The sequence below is a fragment of the Bombina bombina genome, chromosome 6 (assembly GCF_027579735.1).
Source record: "Bombina bombina isolate aBomBom1 chromosome 6, aBomBom1.pri, whole genome shotgun sequence".
NCBI classification, from domain to species: Eukaryota; Metazoa; Chordata; class Amphibia; order Anura; family Bombinatoridae; genus Bombina; species Bombina bombina.
In genome coordinates, this window is record NC_069504.1 from 1,017,230,984 (window position 1) to 1,017,252,552 (window position 21,569).

At 40.5% G+C, this 21,569-nt stretch overlaps 1 protein-coding gene across 1 annotated transcript in view; it reads left to right on the forward strand.

The window, feature by feature from the left end:
• The window catches only part of C6H12orf4 (chromosome 6 C12orf4 homolog), a 279,225-nt gene that overhangs the window by 205,968 nt on the left and 51,688 nt on the right, over nt 1–21,569 (forward strand). The window contains exon 11 of the mRNA XM_053718742.1: nt 691–893. Coding sequence (XP_053574717.1) covers nt 691–893 — 203 coding nt within the window. The remainder of the gene's footprint in view (nt 1–690; nt 894–21,569) is intronic.

The following is a 21,569-nucleotide window of genomic DNA, read 5'->3' on the forward strand; positions in this document are numbered from 1 at the left end:
AGGGATGTGGTCAGCTCCCTATTTAAGAAATACAACAACAAGGGGGTTTGGTTATGCACACCAAAAAACATTTTATATATTAGCACACATATTGTGGGAGTGCTGCCAAAGTGACCAAAATAATTACAAAACAACAAGTATTGGCGCACATCCAAACACTTAAGTTCACATATTTATAACATATTTATATATGCTGCAAGAAATATTTCTGCTTGCTAAATATTCTTAAAATTGTTAAAATAAAATTGGGATTATTGTAACGCAATATTAACAACCTATATTTATGCTGCAAAATTTTTTGCTTGTATGCTTTTAAATTTTTAAATAAATGTGTGATCTTAGTCACACAATATGGCCATATTCTAAGCCAGAGTTGTCATTAGCACCAGAGTGGGAAACTCTGCGACGGCTCAGAGCCGTCATTAGCACTCAAAGGGTTAAAATTGCATGCCCTATCTGAATCATGCAAGTTTAATTTTTGACTTGACTGTCCTTTTAAGAGTGTACCTAGGTAAATTCAGGATCAACAATACACTACCAGAAGCTAGCTGCTGATTGGTGGCTTTATATATATATATATGCCTCTTGTTATTGACTCAACCAATGTGTTCAGCTAGCTCCCAGTAGGACACTGGTGCTCCTTCAAAAAATGTATCATATATACTGAACAGAACATTTTTGTGTTTACAGGAGAGTTCTATGTGACTCGGCATTCCAATCTCTCTGAAATTCATGTTGTTTTTCACCTGTGTGTTGATGACAACGTGAGAAGCGGAAACATAACTGCTCGTGATCCAGCAATTATGGGTTTAAGAAATATTCTCAAGGTGTGCTGCACGCATGATATTACAACTATTAATATACCTCTGCTGCTGGTGCATGAAATGTCTGAGGTAAGGAACTGTAAATGAGAAGTATAACTCATTTATTTTTAATGATTTAGCATGTTTCTCGGTGTTCTACAAGGGGGTACAATCTAAAAAATCAACATATGAATATACAAACCAAGACAGAAGCATTTGAGCACTCACTCCCAAATGACCATACAATCTAATCTAAGCTGTTCAAAATAATGAAATCAAGTATATGCATTATAAGGTTGTGTCGCACTACCTGCTTACTTAAAGGGCTGCAAATTTGGTTCCTAAGACCTTAAAAACCGCCGCTCTGTAATTTTCAGCACTTTTGGTGACATAGAGAAAAAGTGTTTACATTCTCTGTTTGGATTTACTGTTCCAGAGGATAAACCAAGCCTCTGTTCTAAGTTCCTTATACTATTATATATATAATAATACACAAATATACCAATAATATATGGTGAGTATTAAGAGGGCAGACTTTCTAAAAAAAAAAAACTGAATTGGAAGGAAAATTAAAAATTCATATACAACAGTCTATATTTTACCCATTTTGACTTGGACTTCAGGTTCTTGAAAATAATTTGCTAGAAATAACAGTAGGGGGTGCCATATAGTTAATCAAATGACTATAAATTGTAATAGAATTAAATACTGGCAGAATGGTATTCACAATTTGCAAGACACCAGATTAATGACGTTTATAAGCGTGCTGAGGTATCGGAGTCCCTCAACTGACTCCACTCCAGGTATCAGCAATGCTTTTCTTGGCTGTATTACATCTTGGTCACTTCCTAATTTTATATAGAGAAAGCTATTATTATTAGAGGAATTATGGCTGCACCTCACTGCAATGAAGGCCAAAATGATTGTTTGGGGTTGCCATGTTTTTTGTTCGGAGGGGAATTGCCTGATATTTTGATGCTGGACTGACCTTGATAGGCAGGATCAGAATGATATGCTACAGGAAAGTTCTACTCTGTGAAAAGCATTACTGGGCTAGAAAGAAGCTGCACCAAGGTGGTGAATCGCCATAGAACAAGCTAACAAGTTATTGAGATGATTGTTCGTTCCTGAGAGGGCACTTCTCTCTTTGTGTATTATTATTAGTATTATTATAACTTGGTTCTCCAGGGAAAATACTCAGCAGTGAGAATTTTTTGTTTAAATTAAGAATACAAAAAAGAAGATTATAAACATATAGAAAAAAAGATCATAAAAGACAGACGCATGTCATATTGATATCTATAATGAATACAATACAACAATTTATTATTGCATTCTTTATCTTTATAACATGTATAATAAAGCGAACATGATAAAAAACAATACCTTAGTTCGAATCTGTAGAGATATCCAAAATACATGTGAACAGATCGTATTCATTAACCCCCTTCACTTACCGGGACTTTTAGAGAAGAACTTGCCCAAAATACCGGAGAATTTTTAGCATTTTTGCTATCACTCTGTTTAAACAGAAATAGAGTCTTTTTATTTACCTGTCAAAACTATATATATTTTTAAGTAGACAACCCAAGGTCTGATCTATGCTCATTTTGGTATATTTCATACCACCATTTCACCGCCAAATGTGATCACATAAAAAAAATATTTTTCAGAAACTTTGGGTTTGTCACTGAAGTTATTTACATACCACTTGTGCAGAAATAGCAGACATGCATGGCTTTGTCATTGCTTCTTGGTAATTAGAATTCCGCTAATTGCAGCTGCGCACCACTATTATTACTGGTGTTTTGTCAGATTAGCCAATCACGTCACTTCCTGTGATGGGAAATCAGTTGTCTGAACACAAATTCACTCACTGCGCATGCGCTTCACTGCAGGTAGCAAATCTCGACAAGGGAACTGATCTGCTGCTTCCATTGTATGCATTGTTAATCAGACATATATATGCTGCACTGTAATTCCCCCATCTTCACTATCTTTTTGGCCTCCACCTGGGGGTTTCCGCCGGATCCTCTGGCATCCACCCTTAGAACCCCCCAATCAGAGGCAAAAAAGATAGTGAAGATGGGGGAATTACAGTGCAGCATACATATGTCTGATTAACAGCACAGTAACGAGCAGTGATTGAAATGTGGTGACATGCTCAGGAATGCGGGGACACTGTGGAGCGCTAGCGCAGTGAGTGAATTTGTGGTCAGACATCTGATTCCACGTAACTGGAAGTGACGTGATTGGCTAATCTGATGAATTGGCTGATCTGACAGGACACCGGCAGTGATGGGGTTCATCAGGTAACTTGTAAGGTTTATTTTAGCTTTAGTGTAGAGATTACCCTTCCACCTCACCTCACACCCCCTAATCCCTCCCAACAGTTCTTTCCTACCTCACCCCCCTCTGGTAACCACCATCTTAGGTACTGGCAGACAGTCTGCCAATATTACGTTTTTAAGGTAGCTCTCTAACCCTCCCCCTCTAACTATGTCTGCCATCTTAGGTACTGGCAGCTGTCTGCCAGTACCTATAAAATACCTTAATATATATTTTTATTTTATATTTTTTATTTTCTGTAGTGTGGTGGTCTCCCCCCCCCCCCCCTCCCAGCAATCATTGGTTAGGCACCCCCAACCTCCCCACCTTACATTTTTTCTGTGATGTAGCTTCCCATTTCTCCCTTCCCCTTTATTTTTTTCTGTAGTGTATGGCCATCCTACTCCCTACCCCCTCCACTGCTGGACCGCCCACACCTTCTGCCGGCACTAGCAGATGCTTGTTACAGACGGTTACACACACAGTATCACCGTCTAACGATCTGGGCCTCAATCCAATATACAGCGTCGCCCGCAGAAGCTGCTAAATAAAACCTTACGCATGCGCAATGTACCTGTCAACCGCAAACTGCTAAATGAAACCTAACGCATGCGGAATGTCTATCTACCTGTCAACCGCGATCCCCCGCCGCAATCCCTAATAAAGTATTTAACCCCTAAACCGCCGCTCCCGGACCCCGCCGCCACCTACATTAAAAGTATAACCCCCTAATGTGATTCCCCTACACCGTCGCCAGCTACATTACATACCCCCTAATGTGAGCTCCTACCCTGCCGCCAGCTATATTAAACTACCTCCTAATGTGAGCCCCTTACACCGCCGCCAGCTACATTAAACTACCCCCTAATGTGAGCCCCTTACACCGCCGCCAGCTACATTAAACTACCCCCTAATGTGAGCTCCTACCCCGCCGCCAGGTATATTAAATGTATTAACCCCTAATCTAATCCCCCTACACCGCCGCCAGCTACATTAAACTACCCCCTAATGTGAGCCCCTTACACCGCCGCCAGCTACATTAAACTACCCCCTAATGTGAGCCCCTTACACCGCCGCCAGCTACATTAAACTACCCCCTAATGTGAGCTCCTACCCCGCCGCCAGCTATATTAAATGTATTAACCCCTAATCTAATCCACCTACACCGCCGCCAGCTATATTAAATTAATTAACCCCTAATCTAATCCCCCTACACCGCCGCCAGCTATATTAAATACATTAACCCCTAATCTAATCCCCCTAAAGTATTCACCTCTATTACCAGCCCTTAAAAGGGCCTTTTGCGTGACATTGCCCCAAAGTAACAGCTCTATTGCCAGCCCTTAAAAGGGCTTTTTGCGGGGCATGCCCCAAAGAATTCAGCTCTTTTACCAGCCCTTAAAAGGGCTTTTTGCGGGGCATTTTCACAAAGAAATCAGCTCTTTTGCCTATATTCTAAATCCCCCTACACCGCCGCCACCTATAATAAATGTATTACCCCCTAATCTAATACCCTACACCGCCGCCACCTATAATAAATGTATTAACCCCTAATATAATCCCCCTACACCGCCGCCACCTATATTAAATAGATTAACCCCTAATCTAATCCCCCTACACCGCCGCCAGCTATATTAACTATATTAACCCTAATTATATTAGGGTTAATATAGTTATTATATATATTAACTGTATTAACCCTAATTATATTAGGGTTAATATCGTTATTATATGATATATATATTAAGTATAATAGCCCTATCTAACTCTAACATCCCTAACTAAATTCTTATTAAAATAAATCTAATTAATATTAATATTATTAATTAAAATATTCCTATTTAAATCTAAATACTTACCTATAAAATAAACCCTAAGATAGCTACAATATAATTAATAATTACATTGTAGCTATTTTAGGGTTTATATTTATTTTACAGGTAACTTGGTATTTATTTTAACTAGGTACAATAGCTATTAAATAGTTAATAAATATTTAATAGCTACCTAGTTAAAATAATTACCAATTTACCTGTAAAATAAATCCTAACCTAAGTTACAAATACACCTACACTATCAATAAATTAAATAAACTACAAATATCTAAACTAAACTACAATTAAATAAACTAAACTAAATTAAAAAAAAAACACACTAAATTACAAAAAATAAAAAAAGATTACAAGATTTTTAAGCTAATTACACCTATTCTAAGCCCCCTAATAAAATAATAAAGCCCCCCAAAATAAAAAAAATTCCCTACCCTATTCTAAATTTAAAAAGTTAACAGCTCTATTACCTTACCAGCCCTTAAAAAAGGGCCTTTTGCGGGGCATGCCCCAAAGAAATCAGCTCTTTTGCCTGTAAAAAAAACACAATACCACCCCCCAACATTACAACCTACCACCCACATACCCCTATTCTAAACCCACCCAAACCCCCCTTAAAAAAACCTAACACTACCCCCTGGAGATCTCCCTACCTTGTCTTCACCCAGCAGGGCAGAACTTTTCATCCGATCCGGGCGATGTCTTCAATCAAGCGGCAGAGAAGAAGTCTTCACTCAAGCGGCAAAGAAGAGGTCCTCCATCGGGGCGAAGTTTTCTTCCAAGCGGCATCTTCTTTCTTCGCTCCTCCGACGCGGAACATCCATCCAGCACGACGACTTCCCGACGAATGAGGTTCCTTTAAATGACGTCATCCAAGATGGCGTCCGTCGAATTCCGATTGGCTGATAGAATCCATCAGCCAATCGGAATTCGACGGACGCCATCTTGGAATTAAAATTAAGGTAGAAAAATCTGATTGGCTGATTGAATCAGCCAATCAGATTCAAGTTCAATCCGATTGGCTGAACCAATCAAAAGTTGCGTTATTTCACTCTCCATAGCGCTGCCATTACAAGTTTCTGAAAAGCCTCCTTGTGCGTGCGATATGGTGGCGATAAGCTCCATACCACACAAAATCCAAGGGCTGCTTTGACGTGCTCGTGCACGCTTTCCCCCATAGGCATCAATAGGGAGAGAGTGTTAGAAAAAAAACTAACACCTGAAGTGTGGAATAACGATTGCCGTAACGCAACCCCATTGATGTCTATGGGGGAAAAAAGTTACGTTTAAACCTAACTCCCTAACATAAACCCCAAGGCTAAACACCCCTAATCCGCCGCCCCCGACATCTCCAACACCTAAATAAAGTTATTAACCCCTAATCTGCCGCTCCTGACATCGTCGTCACTAATAAGTTATTAACCCCTATTCCGCCGTTTGCCGACATCGCTGCCACTAATAAAAGTTATTAACTTCTATTCCGCCGCTTCCCCGATATCGCCACCACTAATAAAAGTTATTAACCCATATTCCGCCGCTCCCTGACAACGCCGCCACTATAATAAATTTATAAACCTCTGGCCTCCCACATCACTGTCACTAAGTAAACCTATTAACCCGTAAACCGCCAACCCCCCACCGTGCAAAAAAACTAAATTAAACTATTAACCCCTAAACCTAACAACCCCCTAACTTTATATTAAAATTACAATACCCCTCTCTTCAAATAAATAAAAACTTATCTGTGAAATAAAAAAAAACCTAAGCTTAAACTATAAATTAACCTAACATAACTATTATACTAAACTATTATACTAAAATTAAAATAACTACCAATTAAAAAAACTAAATTACACACTACTAAAAAAATGAAGTCTAACATTACAAAAATAAAAAATACTAAATTATGAAAAATAACAAACACTAAATTATGAAAAATAACAAATGAAATTATCAAAAATAAAAACAATTACACCTAATCTATTAGCCCTATAAAAATATCAAAGGCCCCCCAAAATAAAAAAAACCTAGCCTACAATAAGCTACCAATAGCCCTTAAAAGGGCACTTTGTAGGGCATTGCCCTAAAGAAATCAGCTATTTTACCTGGAAGAAAATACAAAGACCCCCAAACAGTAAAACTCACCACCCAACCAACCCCCCAAAATAAAAAACCTAACTCTAAAAAAAAACCTAAGCTACCCATTGCCCTGAAAAGGGCATTTGTATGGGCATTGCCCTTAAAAGGACATTCAGCTCTTTTACCTAAAGCCCAAACCCTAATCTAAAAATAAAACCCACCCAAAAAGATTTAAAGAAAAAAAAAAACTATCACTAACCACCGAAGATCCACTCACAGTTTCTGAAGTCCGGACATCCATCCTCATCCACATTTTGGATACCTGATCCCAATAACAGCCTTACTATATCACAATAGCCTGTTAAAAATGGCATATTTAATCTATTAAGGGAACTAAGAGTATTGTGTAAATAACACAATTTTTACAGATTTGTTTGTACAATATAACTTTTGATAGATTGAACAGGTTCTTAGCCAACTAACTCTAAAGCTACAGCTCTTTGCTATTTCAGCTGTTACCAGTGTCAGATGAGCACACAAACTGTTAATTTCCCTTTTTTTTTTTTTTTTTTTTTTTTTAAAGCATTCACTCTTATGTTTCCTACATATTGACCACTGATTCCAACCTTGAATCTACCGCTAGTACTGAATGCTTTATTAGATGCACCTTCCACTAAACACTGTCTTTTTTGGTTACTGGCACAGCAGCTAAAAAAGGCACTGTCTGCTGAAAATATTCCCCTGTCATTCAATCAGGATAGAATGGTACTTAAAACAGTTTCAGAGTTTTCTCCTAAAGTCTCTCTACAAACTGCATTATTTAGATGTTTACCGATTATTTGAAGTGCACTATGGAAAGACAAATAGATTGTTATTCCACATAGACCTCATCAAGGTGTATCTCTAGTTACAACACCTTATCCAGCTGTACATAGAAGCAGAACATTTTTTAACTTTCTGCAATGAGATTTATGTTTACATTGTTTTATTTTTTTTCTGCAGGTCATTTTGAAATAAAATGAAATTTTAAATGAGGCAAGTCGCACTAAAGTGCCAGCTCAGTTGCAATGTGTTCTCTTCAAACAGTGCTTTGCTCTGGCTACATTGTGTTAAAGGGACATGAAACCCAAATTTGTTCTTTCATGATTTAGGTAGAACATACAATTTTAAACAACTTTCCAGTTTACGTCTAGTATCAAATTTGTTTAATTATTTTGGTATTATTTGTTGAAGGAGCAGCAATGCACTACTGGTTACTAACTGAACACATGGGTGAGCCAATGACAATCGGTGTATATATGCTGCCACCAATCAGCAGCTAGAACCTAGGTGGTTTGCTGCTCCTGAGCTTACCTAGATAAACCTTTCAGCAAAGGATAACAAGAAAAGAAAACAAATTAAATTATAGAATTAAATTGAAAAGTTGTTTAAAATTGTATGCTCTGTTTAAATCATGAATATCTAATTATGACTTTACTGTCCCTTTAAGGAAAACTTACACAGTGATGCCAGAGCACAGCAATATTTTAAGAGAACAGCATGATGTCAAGCAGAACTGCAAAGCAAAAGCTCTAACAGTTCCTGCATGTGTCCCATTCTTTCTGCAGACATGATGACACCTCAGAATACAGCATGTTCTGCCTTAGGGCAGCTGTATAGTTAACTTGTTTCTAGATCTAAAAAGGAAAAATATTTTTCTGTTCCAGATGTTCTCAGGGCACTCTCCACCAGTTCTTTTTTTAAAATCCTTGGCATTTCAGGCAGATTCCACTTCCATAGAGATTTTCAGGAGGTTTATCATACCTCTGTCTCTCATTACAAACTTGATGTTAGGCAGTATGTCTCAGCAAAGTATAGAAGGAAGATTTTTGTTCTTTTTTATCTATTGTCTCCCTAGCTCATTTCTGTAAATTCACTCTAGACCAGATATTCTCAAACTTGACCCTCCAGAGGTTTTGGAACTACATTTCTCATGATGCTCAGCCATCATATCAGCTGGCTTAGCATCATGGGAAATGTAATTCCAAAATCTCTGGAGGGCCAAGTTTGAGGATGTCTGCTCTAGACACTGCCACTTTTGAAGTGGTCAGCAATATTCATTAACCCTGGGGGATATGCTCTCAGTGTAGAGTATGATCCAGGGATACGAGCGAAAAAATTTCAGTAATGTGTTAATTTCTAGGTTCTTTTTCTGTTAGTAAAATTTATGTAAAATTTGTTTCTTTTAACCTGATTAGTTTGTGTTATGTACATTTTCTGTTCTCGTCCCTTTTATTCAAACATACAATTGATATATATATATATATATATATATAGCACAAACATGTAATTTACTATTATGAAAATTAAATGTACAAAAACTAAACCAATATCCGACCTAGAAATACTGTGTGTTTGTGTGGTTTTTTTTTTCTCTAATCTTAAATATTTGTTTATTTTGTAATATAATTTGGTTACAGGTTCTAAATCAAAATATTAAAAAGCTGTCCTTTTTATTTTAGTTTAACCCCTTAATGACCAAGGACGTCCAGGGTACATCCTACACAAAACTGTTGTTAATGACCAAGGATGTACCCTGCACGTCCTAAGGATTTTCAAGCACTGGAATCGATTGTGATCGCTTCCAGCCGCTTTCAGGGTATTGCAGTGATGCCTTGATATTGAGGCATCCTTCAATACCCTTTTTTAAAGCATCTGATGCAGAGAGAGCCACTCTGTGGCCCTCTCTGCATCAGCCAGCGATGGTGCCAATCGTTGGTGGCGTAGGAGGGATACGAAGGAGGCGGGTAGGCGGCCTATCGCTGGAGCAGTTCAGGCCAGTGGGGATCTGAGTTCCAGGAGTGTGCAAAGGGGTGGGCAGGCTCCAGCTTCAAAACACAGCATGACAGCAAGTGTAAGGGAAGGTGGGAGAGAGAGGGGGAATCAATGTTGTGAAAGGGATCAAGGAGGGGGGAGGGTATTGAGGGGGGAGCAGCTATACTATGGAAAAAGTGTTTCTTTCATGTAATTGGCAAGAGTCCATGAGCTAGTGACGTATGGGATATACAATCCTACCAGGAGGGGCAAAGTTTCCCATACCTCAAAATGCCTATAAATACACCCCTCACCACACCCACAATTCAGTTTTTACAAACTTTGCCTCCTATGGAGGTGGTGAAGTAAGTTTGTGCTTAGATTCTACGTTGATATGCGCTTCTCAGCATTTTGAAGCCTGATTCCTCTTAGAGTACAGTGAATGTCAGAGGGATGTGAAGGGAGTATCACCTATTGAATGCAATGGTTTTCCTTGCGGGAGATCTATTTCATTGGTTCTCTGTTATCGGTCATAGAGATTCATCTCCTACCTCCCTTATTCAGATCGACGATATACTCTCATATTCGATTACCTCTACTGATAACTGTTTCTGTACTGGTTTGGCTATCTGCTATATGTGGATGGGTGTCTTTCGGTAAGTATTTTCTCCAACATTGGTGTGTCCGGTCCACGGCGTCATCCTTACTTGTGGGAATATCTCTTCCCCAACAGGAAATGGCAAAGAGTCCCAGCAAAGCTGGCCATATAGTCCCTCCTAGGCTCCGCCCACCCCAGTCATTCTCTTTGCCGTTGCACAGGCAACATCTCCACGGAGATGGTTAAGAGTATGTGGTGTTTAGATGGGGAAATTTCAGATTCAGGAAAAATTTCTCAACAGGCTGAACCTGATGTTGTGACATTTAAATTTAAATTAGAACATCTCCGCGCACTGCTTAAGGAGGTGTTATCTACTCTGGATGATTGTGACAACTTGGTCATTCCAGAAAAGTTATGCAAGATGGACAAGTTCCTAGAGGTTCCGGTGCACCCCGACGCTTTTCCTATACCCAAGCGGGTGGCGGACATAGTGAATAAGGAGTGGGAGAAGCCCGGCATACCTTTTGTGCCCCCTCCTATATTTAAGAAATTATTTCCTATGGTCGACCCCAGAAAGGACTTATGGCAGACAGTTCCTAAGGTCGAGGGGGCAGTTTCTACTCTAAACAAGCGCACTACTATTCCTATCGAAGATAGTTGTGCTTTCAAAGATCCTATGGATAAAAAATTGGAAGGTTTGCTTAAAAAGATTTTTGTACAGCAAGGTTACCTTCTACAACCCATTTTGTGCATTGTTCCTGTCACTACAGCAGCCTGGTTCTGGTTCGAGGAACTAGAAAAGTCGCTCAGTAGAGAGACTCCATATTAGGAGGTTATGGACAGAGTTCATGCACTTAAGTTGGCTAACTCTTTTATTTTAGATGCCGCTTTGCAATTAGCTAGATTAGCGGCGAAAAATTCAGGGTTTGCAATTGTGGCGCGCAGAGCGCTTTGGCTAAAGTCTTGGTCAGCGGATGTATCATCCAAGACAAAATTGCTTAACATCCCCTTCAAGGGTAAAACTCTCTTTGGACCAGAATTAAAAGAGATTATCTCAGACATCACTGGGGGAAAGGGCCACGCCCTCCCACAAGATAGGCCTTTCAAGGCCAAGAATAAGTCTAATTTCTCCAACATAGGTGTGTCCGGTCCACGGCGTCATCCTTACTTGTGGGATATTCTCCTCCCCAACAGGAAATGGCAAAGAGCCCAGCAAAGCTGGTCACATGATCCCTCCTAGGCTCCGCCTACCCCAGTCATTCTCTTTGCCGTTGTACAGGCAACATCTCCACGGAGATGGCTTAGAGTTTTTTAGTGTTTAACTGTAGTTTTTATTATTCAATCAAGAGTTTGTTATTTTAAAATAGTGCTGGTATGTACTATTTACTCTGAAACAGAAAAGAGATGAAGATTTCTGTTTGTAAGAGGAAAATGATTTTAGCAACCGTTACTAAAATCGATGGCTGTTTCCACACAGGACTGTTGAGAGGAATTAACTTCAGTTGGGGGAAACAGGGAGCAGACTTTTGCTGCTTGAGGTATGACACATTTCTAACAAGACGATGTAATGCTGGAAGCTGTCATTTTCCCTATGGGATCCGGTAAGCCATTTTTATTACATGAAGAGAAGAAAAAAAAAGGGCTTCACAAGGGCTTTTAAGACTGTAGACATTTTCTGGGCTAAAACGATTTATATATAAGCATATTTTATACTCCATAGCCTTGAGGAATTATTTTAATCTTGGGAACTATGTAAAATAACCGGCAGGCACTGTATTGGACACCTTATTCTCTAGGGGCTTTCCCTAATCATAGGCAGAGTCTCATTTTCGCGCCTCTATTGCGCACTTGTTTTTGGGAAGCATGACATGCAGATGCATGTGTGAGGAGCTCTGATACATAGAAAAGACTTTCTGAAGGCGTCATTTGGTATCGTATTCCCCTTTGGGCTTGGTTGGGTCTCAGCAAAGCAGATACCAGGGACTGTAAAGGGGTTAAATATAAAAACGGCTCCGGTTCCGTTATTTTAAGGGTTAAAGCTTCCAAATTTGGTGTGCAATACTTTTAAGGCTTTAAGACTCTGTGGTGAAATTTTGGTGAATTTTGAACAATTCCTTCATACTTTTTCGCATATGCAGTAATAAAGTGTGTTCAGTTTAAAATTTAAAGTGACAGTAACGGTTTTATTTTAAAACGTTTTTTGTACTTTGTTATCAAGTTTATGCCTGTTTAACATGTCTGAACTACCAGATAGACTGTGTTCTGTATGTGGGGAAGCCAAGGTTCCTTCTCATTTAAATAGATGTGATTTATGTGACACAAAATTTAGAGAAAATGATGCCCAAGATGATTCCTCAAGTGAGGGGAGTAAGCATGGTACTGCATCATCCCCTCCTTCGTCTACACCAGTCTTGCCCCCACAGGAGGCCCCTAGTACATCTAGCGCGCCAATACTCCTTACTATGCAACAATTAACGGCTGTAATGGATAATTCTATCAAAAACATTTTAGCCAAAATGCCCACTTATCAGCGAAAGCGCGACTGCTCTGTTTTAGAAAATACTGAAGAGCATGAGGACGCTGATGATATTGGTTCTGAAGTGCCCCTACACCAGTCTGAGGGGGCCAGGGAGGTTTTGTCTGAGGGAGAAATTTCAGATTCAGGGAAAATTTCTCAACAAGCTGAACCTGATGTGGTTACATTTAAATTTAAATTGGAACATCTCCGCGCTCTGCTTAAGGAGGTGTTATCTACTCTGGATGATTGTGAGAATTTGGTCATTCCAGAGAAATTATGTAAAATGGACAAGTTCCTAGAGGTCCCGGGGCCCCCCGAAGCTTTTCCTATACCCAAGCGGGTGGCGGACATTGTAAATAAAGAATGGGATAGGCCCGGTATACCTTTCGTCCCTCCCCCCATATTTAAGAAATTGTTTCCTATGGTCGACCCCAGAAAGGACTTATGGCAGACAGTCCCCAAGGTCGAGGGGGCGGTTTCTACTCTAAACAAACGCACCACTATACCCATAGAAGATAGTTGTGCTTTCAAAGATCCTATGGATAAAAAATTAGAGGGTTTGCTTAAAAAGATGTTTGTTCAGCAAGGTTACCTTCTACAGCCAATTTCATGCATTGTTCCTGTCACTACAGCAGCGTGTTTCTGGTTCGATGAACTAGAAAAGGCGCTCAATAATAATTCTTCTTCTTATGAGGAGATTATGGACAGAATTCATGCTCTCAAATTGGCTAATTCTTTCACCCTAGACGCCACTTTGCAATTGGCTAGGTTAGCGGCGAAAAATTCTGGTTTTGCTATTGTGGCGCGCAGAGCGCTTTGGCTAAAATCTTGGTCAGCGGATGCGTCTTCCAAGAACAAATTGCTTAACATTCCTTTCAAGGGGAAAACGCTGTTTGGCCCTGACTTGAAAGAGATTATCACTGGGGGCAAGGGCCACGCCCTTCCTCAGGATAGGTCTTTCAAAGCCAAAAATAAACCTAATTTTCGTCCCTTTCGCAGAAACGGACCGGCCCCAAGTGCTACGTCCTCTAAGCAAGAGGGTAATACTTCTCAAGCCAAGCCAGCCTGGAGGCCAATGCAAGGCTGGAACAAAGGAAAGCAGGCCAAGAAACCTGCCACTGCTACCAAGACAGCATGAGATGTTGGCCCCCGATCCGGGACCGGATCTGGTGGGGGGCAGACTCTCTCTCTTCGCTCAGGCTTGGGCAAGAGATGTTCTGGATCCTTGGGCACTAGAAATAGTCTCCCAAGGTTATCTTCTGGAATTCAAGGGGCTTCCCCCAAGGGGGAGGTTCCACAGGTCTCAATTGTCTTCAGACCTCATAAAAAAACAGGCATTCTTACATTGTGTAGAAGACCTGTTAAAAATGGGAGTGATTCATCCTGTTCCATTAGGAGAACAAGGGATGGGGTTCTACTCCAATCTGTTCGTAGTTCCCAAAAAAGAGGGAACATTCAGACCAATTTTAGATCTCAAGATCCTAAACAAGTTTCTCAAGGTTCCATCGTTCAAAATGGAAACCATTCGAACAATTCTTCCTTCCATCCAGAAAGGTCAATTCATGACCACGGTGGATTTAAAGGATGCGTATCTACATATTCCTATCCACAAGGAACATCATCGGTTCCTAAGGTTCTCCTTTCTGGACAAGCATTACCAGTTTGTGGCACTTCCGTTCGGATTAGCCACTGCTCCAAGAATTTTCACAAAGGTACTAGGGTCCCTTCTAGCGGTGCTACGACCAAGGGGCATTGCAGTAGTACCTTACTTGGACGACATTCTGATTCAAGCGTCGTCCCTTCCACAAGCAAAGGCTCACACGGACATTGTCCTGGCCTTTCTCAGATCTCACGGGTGGAAAGTGAACGTAGAAAAAAGTTCGCTATCTCCGTCAACAAGGGTTCCCTTCTTGGGAACAATAATAGACTCCTTAGAAATGAGGATTTTTCTGACAGAGGCCAGAAAATCAAAACTTCTAAACTCTTGTCAAATACTTCATTCTGTTCCTCTTCCTTCCATAGCGCAGTGCATGGAAGTAATAGGTTTGATGGTAGCGGCAATGGACATAGTTCCTTTTGCGCGAATTCATCTAAGACCATTACAACTGTGCATGCTCAGTCAGTGGAATGGGGACTATACAGACTTGTCTCCGACGATACAAGTAGATCAGAGGACCAGAGATTCACTCCGTTGGTGGCTGTCCCTGGACAACCTGTCACAGGGGATGAGCTTCCGCAGACCAGAGTGGGTCATTGTCACGACCGACGCCAGTCTGATGGGCTGGGGCGCGGTCTGGGGACCCCTGAAAGCTCAGGGTCTTTGGTCTCGGGAAGAATCTCTTCTCCCGATAAATATTCTGGAACTGAGAGCGATATTCAATGCTCTCAAGGCTTGGCCTCAGCTAGCAAAGGCCAAGTTCATACGGTTTCAATCAGACAACATGACGACTGTTGCGTACATCAACCATCAGGGGGGAACAAGGAGTTCCCTGGCGATGGAAGAAGTGACCAAAATCATTCAATGGGCGGAGACTCACTCCTGCCACTTGTCTGCAATCCACATCCCAGGAGTGGAAAATTGGGAAGCGGATTTTCTGAGTCGTCAGACATTTCATCCGGGGGAGTGGGAACTCCATCCGGAGATCTTTGCCCAAATTACTCAATTGTGGGGCATTCCAGACATGGATCTGATGGCCTCTCGTCAGAACTTCAAGGTTCCTTGCTACGGGTCCAGATCCAGGGATCCCAAGGCGACTCTAGTAGATGCACTAGTAGCACCTTGGACCTTCAAACTAGCTTATGTATTCCCGCCGTTTCCCATCATCCCCAGGCTGGTAGCCAGGATCAATCAGGAGAGGGCATCGGTGATCTTGATAGCTCCTGCGTGGCCACGCAGGACTTGGTATGCAGACCTGGTGAATATGTCATCGGCTCCACCATGGAAGCTACCTTTGAGACGAGACCTTCTTGTTCAAGGTCCGTTCGAACATCCGAATCTGGTCTCACTCCAACTGACTGCTTGGAGATTGAACGCTTGATCTTATCAAAGCGAGGGTTCTCAGATTCTGTCATTGATACTCTTGTTCAGGCCAGAAAGCCTGTAACTAGAAAAATCTACCACAAAATATGGAAAAAATATATCTGTTGGTGTGAATCTAAAGGATTCCCTTGGGACAAGGTAAAAATTCCTAAGATTCTATCCTTTCTTCAAGAAGGTTTGGAGAAAGGATTATCTGCAAGTTCTTTGAAGGGACAGATTTCTGCCTTGTCTGTGTTACTTCACAAAAAGCTGGCAGCTGTGCCAGATGTTCAAGCCTTTGTTCAGGCTCTGGTTAGAATCAAGCCTGTTTACAAACCTTTGACTCCTCCTTGGAGTCTCAATTTAGTTCTTTCAGTTCTTCAGGGGGTTCCGTTTGAACCCTTACATTCCGTTGATATTAAGTTATTATCTTGGAAAGTTTTGTTTTTGGTTGCAATTTCTTCTGCTAGAAGAGTTTCAGAATTATCTGCTCTGCAGTGTTCTCCTCCTTATCTGGTGTTCCATGCAGATAAGGTGGTTTTCTTTCATGTAATTAGCAAGAGTCCATGAGCTAGTGACGTATGGGATATACATTCCTACCAGGAGGGGCAAAGTTTCCCAAACCTCAAAATGCCTATAAATACACCCCTCACCACACCCACAATTCAGTTTTACAAACTTTGCCTCCGATGGAGGTGGTGAAGTAAGTTTGTGCTAGATTCTACGTTGATATGCGCTCCGCAGCAAGTTGGAGCCCGGTTTTCCTCTCAGCGTGCAGTGAATGTCAGAGGGATGTGAGAAGAGTATTGCCTATTTTAATGCAGTGATCTCCTTCTACGGGGTCTATTTCATAGGTTCTCTGTTATCGGTCGTAGAGATTCATCTCTTACCTCCCTTTTCAGATCGACGATATACTCTTATATATACCATTACCTCTGCTGATTCTCGTTTCAGTACTGGTTTGGCTATCTGCTATATGTAGATGAGTGTCCTGGGGTAAGTAAGTCTTATTTTCTGTGACACTCCAAGCTATGGTTGGGCACTTTGTTTATAAAGTTCTAAATATATGTATTCAAACATTTATTTGCCTTGACTCAGAATGTTCAACTTTCCTTATTTTCAGACAGTCAGTTTCATATTTGGGATAATGCATTTTTTGATTTATTCATTTTTTCTTACCTTCAAAAATTTGACTCTTCCCGGTGGGCTATTAGGCTCGCGGGGGCTGAAAATGCCTCATTTTATTACGTCATTTTTGGCGAGGACTTTTTTGGCGCAAAATTCTATTTCCGTTTCCGGCGTCATACGTGTCGCCGGAAGTTACGTCATTTTTTGACGTTATTTCGCGCCAAAAATGTCGGCGTTCCGGATATGGCGTCATTTTGGCGCCAAAAGCATTTAGGCGCCAAATAATATGGGCGTCGCTTTAGTCTCCTCAATTATTTAAGTCTCATTTTTTATTGCTTCTGGTTGCTAGAGGCTTGTTCTTGGCATTTTTTCCCATTCCTGAAACTGTCATTTAAGGAATTTGATCAATTTTGCTTTATATATATATGTTGTTTTTTCTCTTACATATTGCAAGATGTCTCACGTTGCATCTGAGTCAGAAGATACTACAGGAAAATCGCTGTCAAGTGCTGAATCTACCAAAGCTAAGTGCATCTGCTGTAAACTTTTGGTAGCCATTTCTCCAGCTGTTGTTTGTATTGATTGTCATGACAAACTTGTTAAAGCAGATAATATTTCCTTTAGTAAAGTACCATTGCCTGTTGCAGTTCCTTCAACATCTAAGGTGCAGAATGTTCCTGATAATATAAGAGATTTTGTTTCTGAATCCATAAAGAAGGCTATGTCTGTTATTTCTCCTTCTAGTATACGTAAAAAATCTTTTAAAACTTCTCTCCCTACAGATGAATTTTTAAATGAACATCATCATTCTGATTCTGATGACTCCTCTGGTTCAGAGGATTCTGTCTCTGAGGTTGATGCTGATAAATCTTCATATTTATTTAAAATGGAATTTATTCGTTCTTTACTTAAAGAAGTACTAATTGCTTTAGAAATAGAGGATTCTGGTCCTCCTGATACTAATTCTAAACGTTTGGATAAGGTATTTAAAGCTCCTGTGGTTATTCCAGAAGTTTTTCCTGTTCCTAATGCTATTTCTGCAGTAATTTCCAAAGAATGGGATAAATTGGGTAATTCATTTACTCCTTCTAAACGTTTTAAGCATTTATATCCTGTGCCGTCTGACAGATTGGAATTTTGGGACAAAATCCCTAAAGTTGATGGGGCTATTTCTACCCTTGCTAAACGTACTACTATTCCTACGTCAGATGGTACTTCGTTTAAGGATCCTCTAGATAGGAAAATTGAGTCCTTTCTAAGAAAAGCTTATCTGTGTTCAGGTAATCTTCTTAGACCTGCTATATCTTTGGCTGATGTTGCTGCAGCTTCAACTTTTTGGTTGGAAACTTTAGCGCAACAAGTAACACATCGTGATTCTCATGATATTATTATTCTTCTACAGCATGCTAATAATTTTATCTGTGATGCCATTTTTGATATTATCAGAGTTGATGTCAGGTTTATGTCTCTAGCTATTTTAGCTAGAAGAGCTTTATGGCTTAAAACTTGGAATGCTGATATGGCTTCTAAATCAACTTTACTTTCTATTTCTTTCCAGGGTAACAAATTATTTGGTTCTCAGTTGGATTCCATCATTTCAACTGTTACTGGTGGGAAAGGAACTTTTTTACCACAGGATAAAAAATCTAAAGGTAAAAGTAGGGCTAATAATCGTTTTCGTTCCTTTCGTTTCAACAAAGAACAAAAGCCTGATCCTTCATCCTCAGGAGCAGTTTCAGTTTGGAAACCATCTCCAGTCTGGAATAAATCCAAGCCAGCTAGAAAGGCAAAGCCTGCTTCTAAGTCCACATGAAGGTGCGGCCCTCATTCCAGCTCAGCTGGTAGGGGGCAGGTTACGTTTTTTCAAAGAAATTTGGATCAATTCTGTTCACAATCTTTGGATTCAGAACATTGTTTCGGAAGGGTACAGGATTGGTTTCAAGATGAGACCTCCTGCAAAGAGATTTTTTCTTTCCTGTGTCCCAGTAAATCCAGTAAAAGCTCAAGCATTTCTGAAATGTGTTTCAGATCTAGAGTTGACTGGAGTAATTATGCCAGTTCCAGTTCTGGAACAGGGGATGGGGTTTTATTCAAATCTCTTCATTGTACCAAAGAAGGAGAACTCCTTCAGACCAGTTCTGGATCTAAAAATATTGAATCGTTATGTACGAATACCAACGTTCAAAATGGTAACTGTAAGGACTATCTTGCCTTTTGTTCAGCAAGGGAATTATATGTCCACAATAGATTTACAGGATGCATATCTGCATATTCCGATTCATCCAGATCATTATCAGTTCCTGAGATTCTCTTTTCTGGACAAGCATTACCAGTTTGTGGCTCTGCCGTTTGGCCTAGCTACAGCTCCAAGAATTTTTACAAAGGTTCTCGGTGCCCTTCTGTCTGTAATCAGAGAACAGGGTATTGTGGTATTTCCTTATTTGGACGATATCTTGGTACTTGCTCAGTCTTTACATTTAGCAGAATCTCATACGAATCGACTTGTGTTGTTTCTTCAAGATCATGGTTGGAGGATCAATTTACCAAAAAGTTCTTTGATTCCTCAGACAAGGGTAACCTTTCCAGATGGATTCAGTGTCCATGACTCTGTCTTTAACAGACAAGAGACGTCTAAAATTGATTGCAGCTTGTCGAAACCTTCAGTCACAATCATTCCCTTCGGTAGCCTTATGCATGGAAATTCTAGGTCTTATGACTGCTGCATCAGACGCGATCCCCTTTGCTCGTTTTCACATGCGACCTCTTCAGCTCTGTATGCTGAAGCAATGGTGCAAGGATTACACGAAGATATCTCAAACAATATCTTTAAAACCGATTGTTCGACACTCTCTAACATGGTGGACAGATCACCATCGTTTAATTCAGGGGGCTTCTTTTGTGCTTCCGACCTGGACTGTAATTTCAACAGATGCAAGTCTCTCGGGTTGGGGAGCTGTGTGGGGATCTCTGACAGCACAAGGAGTTTGGGAATCTCAGGAGGTGAGATTTCCGATCAATATTTTGGAACTCCGTGCAATTTTCAGAGCTCTTCCGTTTTGGCCTCTTCTGAAGAGAGAATCGTTCATTTGTTTTCAGACAGACAATGTCACAACTGTGGCATACATCAATCATCAAGGAGGGACTCACAGTCCTCTGGCTATGAAAGAAGTATCTCGAATTTTGGTTTGGGCGGAATCCAGCTCCTGTCTAATCTCTGCGGTTCATATCCCAGGTATAGACAATTGGGAAGCGGATTATCTCAGTCGCCAAACGTTGCATCCGGGCGAATGGTCTCTTCACCCAGAGGTATTTCTTCAGATTGTTCAAATGTGGGAACTTCCAGAAATAGATCTGATGGCGTCCCATCTAAACAAGAAACTTCCCAGGTATCTGTCCATTTCCCGGGATCCTCAGGCGGAGGCAGTGGATGCATTATCACTTCCTTGGAAGTATCATCCTGCCTATATCTTTCCGCCTCTAGTTCTTCTTCCAAGAGTAATCTCCAAGATTCTGAAGGAATGCTCGTTTGTTCTGCTGGTAGCTCCGGCATGGCCTCACAGGTTTTGGTATGCGGATCTTTTTTTTTTATAAACTTTCTTTATTTCGGCTTTTCAGAACAATACAATACATTGATAAGTATGACAAATGATCCAAGATACATATTGTAGAGTTCACTATTATGAGGGTACCATACTCGATTCAAAGTCCAATCAGTTCTGCTAGTAATGTTAGTGAATTTATGTGATTCAATAGAGTTCGTTCTTTCCAGCCATTTTATAATAAACATAAACAAATTATACTAAGATAGACTGACCCCTAAAGGAACCTCTCAAGGGGATCAGTTAACAATTAACATTCAACAATGAACAGTGAGCATGCTGTAGCTTGGCATTACAATCTTGGTATTCATCTGTACAGTTCTGGTTTTACCTGGCACAACCTGTTTTGTGACATAGTTCATATGTGATAGCGTGAGTATAAACGTTCCCTCTCTCACAACACTGTCAGTCGAAAGTCCACTGTCCTGTGAGCTGTTTTTCTAAGATGTAAATAGTGTCTCTAAATGGATAGATAATTTGTTTCTGTGTCTCTCTGGCTAGTGTGTGCATAAAGGGTTCCCACTTTTCAAAAAATTTCGCTGTTCTTTTATTTGGGTCTTCCAATGTGTCCCACTTTTCCTTAGTGAGCTGTGTGAGGATGAGGTTTTTCAACTCATTAAGTTTCGGGATTTTGCCAGAAGGCCAATGTTTCAGAATAAGTTTCTTGGCCAAAATAATCACATTAATAATAAAGGGTCTGGCAGCTACCGGGGTATTATCTAGTTTCAGGAACAAGATTTGTTCCTCTCTGAGAGGGGTGTCAGTTGAAGTGAGAACCTTAATCCAATAAGCTATCTGAGCCCAGTACTTCCTAATATGTGGACAGTTGAGTATAAAGTGGAGTATGCTGGGATCCATGAACTGACACTTCGGAC